This window comes from Histoplasma capsulatum, genomic scaffold (assembly GCF_000149585.1).
Source record: "Histoplasma capsulatum NAm1 scaffold_8 genomic scaffold, whole genome shotgun sequence".
NCBI classification, from domain to species: Eukaryota; Fungi; Ascomycota; class Eurotiomycetes; order Onygenales; family Ajellomycetaceae; genus Histoplasma; species Histoplasma mississippiense.
In genome coordinates, this window is record NW_001813975.1 from 18,104 (window position 1) to 19,759 (window position 1,656).

The following is a 1,656-nucleotide window of genomic DNA, read 5'->3' on the forward strand; positions in this document are numbered from 1 at the left end:
CCACTCCAGGTGGCAACTCTTGAGAAGACTCAGCTCATTGCATTGGATTTTTCTGAGCTGCGCATCCACTTCTGGCCCGACGTATGGCCATTCATGGTGGGGCTATAGTGTAGTTCCCCGAGGGGACCGCCGCTGCCGTGCCTGGAAGGCTTTATAATGAGCAGAGACGGATACCTCTCTCAGTTGATCAGAAAGCTGTCTGTGCTTCTAACATCAGAAGAAAGACAGACAAGATAAAGAAAGAGAGGGAAAGTGTGTGTTCTAAAATGAAAAGAATAAAAGAGAGAGGTGAAGGAAAGACTGTTGTCATCTGCAACACCTTGCAGTCACGTGACCTGGCACAGACCCGGGGGAAAAGAGAGGAGAGAGCACTGAAGAAGGTTGTGAAAGGAAAAGAGCAGAGAATGACAGAGAGAGCAAAGAAAAGAAGGAAGAAGAAGCATTTGAGCCGATAGAGACAAGGGCAAACGAGAGGAAAACAAAGCAGAGTACGCGTAGATACAATGCCGGCAGTCAAAACCATATCAGCTGAGTCAGACACGTAGACTGTACTGATTACACCACAGCTAATTGAGACAGATGAGCCTAGTTGTGCTATCTGTACTGTCTGCATAGACTGTGATGTCCCTGGCAGTTGCACTAGCTACCGTGGGTGTACTCAGCAGGCCGGCCTCGTGGAACTGCTGCGGGGGTTGTCAGTTGGTTTGCAGCCAGCCGGCTGCGTTACCTTGTGCAGTACCGTGTGTAGAACTGCGTGCAGTCCAGCAGTTCTACAAAGTCTGTAGGGGTCAGAGACCCTAGATAGGCAACAGCTGTCGCCCGGTTGTGTGGCCGTGCTGCTGGCCTCTTGGGCCAGTGAAGAAAGTGCCTCTGTGAGTGTCGACAGAGCACCAAATGTTCTGGGCTCTTATTGTGTCCACAGACACAGGTGAGCCTTGCATCTGCATGCTGGAAACGCCTGTGGTACCAGGAGAAGTCCCCATGAGAGGAGCGGAGTGCGAGCCAGCGGTGAAGGGCATGCCGTGGCATGGTGAGCTCCGGAGGGGCCTTCACTTGGTATTCCACAGTCGGCCTGCTGAAACTCCAGCCCCGGTACCAGTCAGAGAGCTTGCCACAGGCTCCACTCCACCACTTTCGCCTTGCCTCTTGGCTGAGCTGCTTGGCCACTGTGCGGACCCCACTGACTGTGGGTGTTGCCTCGAGACCATAGGCTGGGGCTGCAGTGGATGAGACTGCCCGCTTAGCCAAGGGGTCTGCTTCCTCATTGCCCTCTATCCCCATATGCCCAGGAGCCCATTTCAGGCCGACATTGTGCTGTCTGAGGAGCTCATGGCAGCGGTTGTAGGCCCAGTTTGAGGAGGCTGCTGCACTGCCCCGTATGCCCCAGATGACTGAGGTGTTGTCGAGGCAGAGCCAGATCTGAGGGTTGCTGCTGTCCTCTGTGACACAAGGTAGGAGCTTCACAGCGCACTCTAATGCCCGGCAGGCACCAACTGCCTCAGCGTCGAAGACATGTGACATAGGGCTCAGCGCAGCTGAGAAGCTGGCCAGCTGTTTATTTCCCTGATAGACTATAAAGCCATAGCCCACCTGCCTGCTGTTGTCAAGGTTCAGTGTCTGATCCATCTGAGAAAACATATAGATCTGTGAGGGGAA

The 1,656-nt window shown here is 53.9% G+C and overlaps 1 protein-coding gene across 1 annotated transcript; it reads right to left on the minus strand.

Annotated features, from left to right (window-relative positions):
* Positions 1-658: 658 nt before the first annotated feature.
* Positions 659-1,626, minus strand: HCAG_07011 (predicted protein; the record flags this gene model as incomplete). Its single annotated transcript, XM_001537539.1, has 2 exons — positions 659-683; positions 728-1,626. The coding sequence occupies 2 exons, from the start codon at positions 1,624-1,626 to the stop codon at positions 659-661; spliced, it is 924 nt and encodes a 307-aa protein (XP_001537589.1).
* Positions 1,627-1,656: the final 30 nt, after the last annotated feature.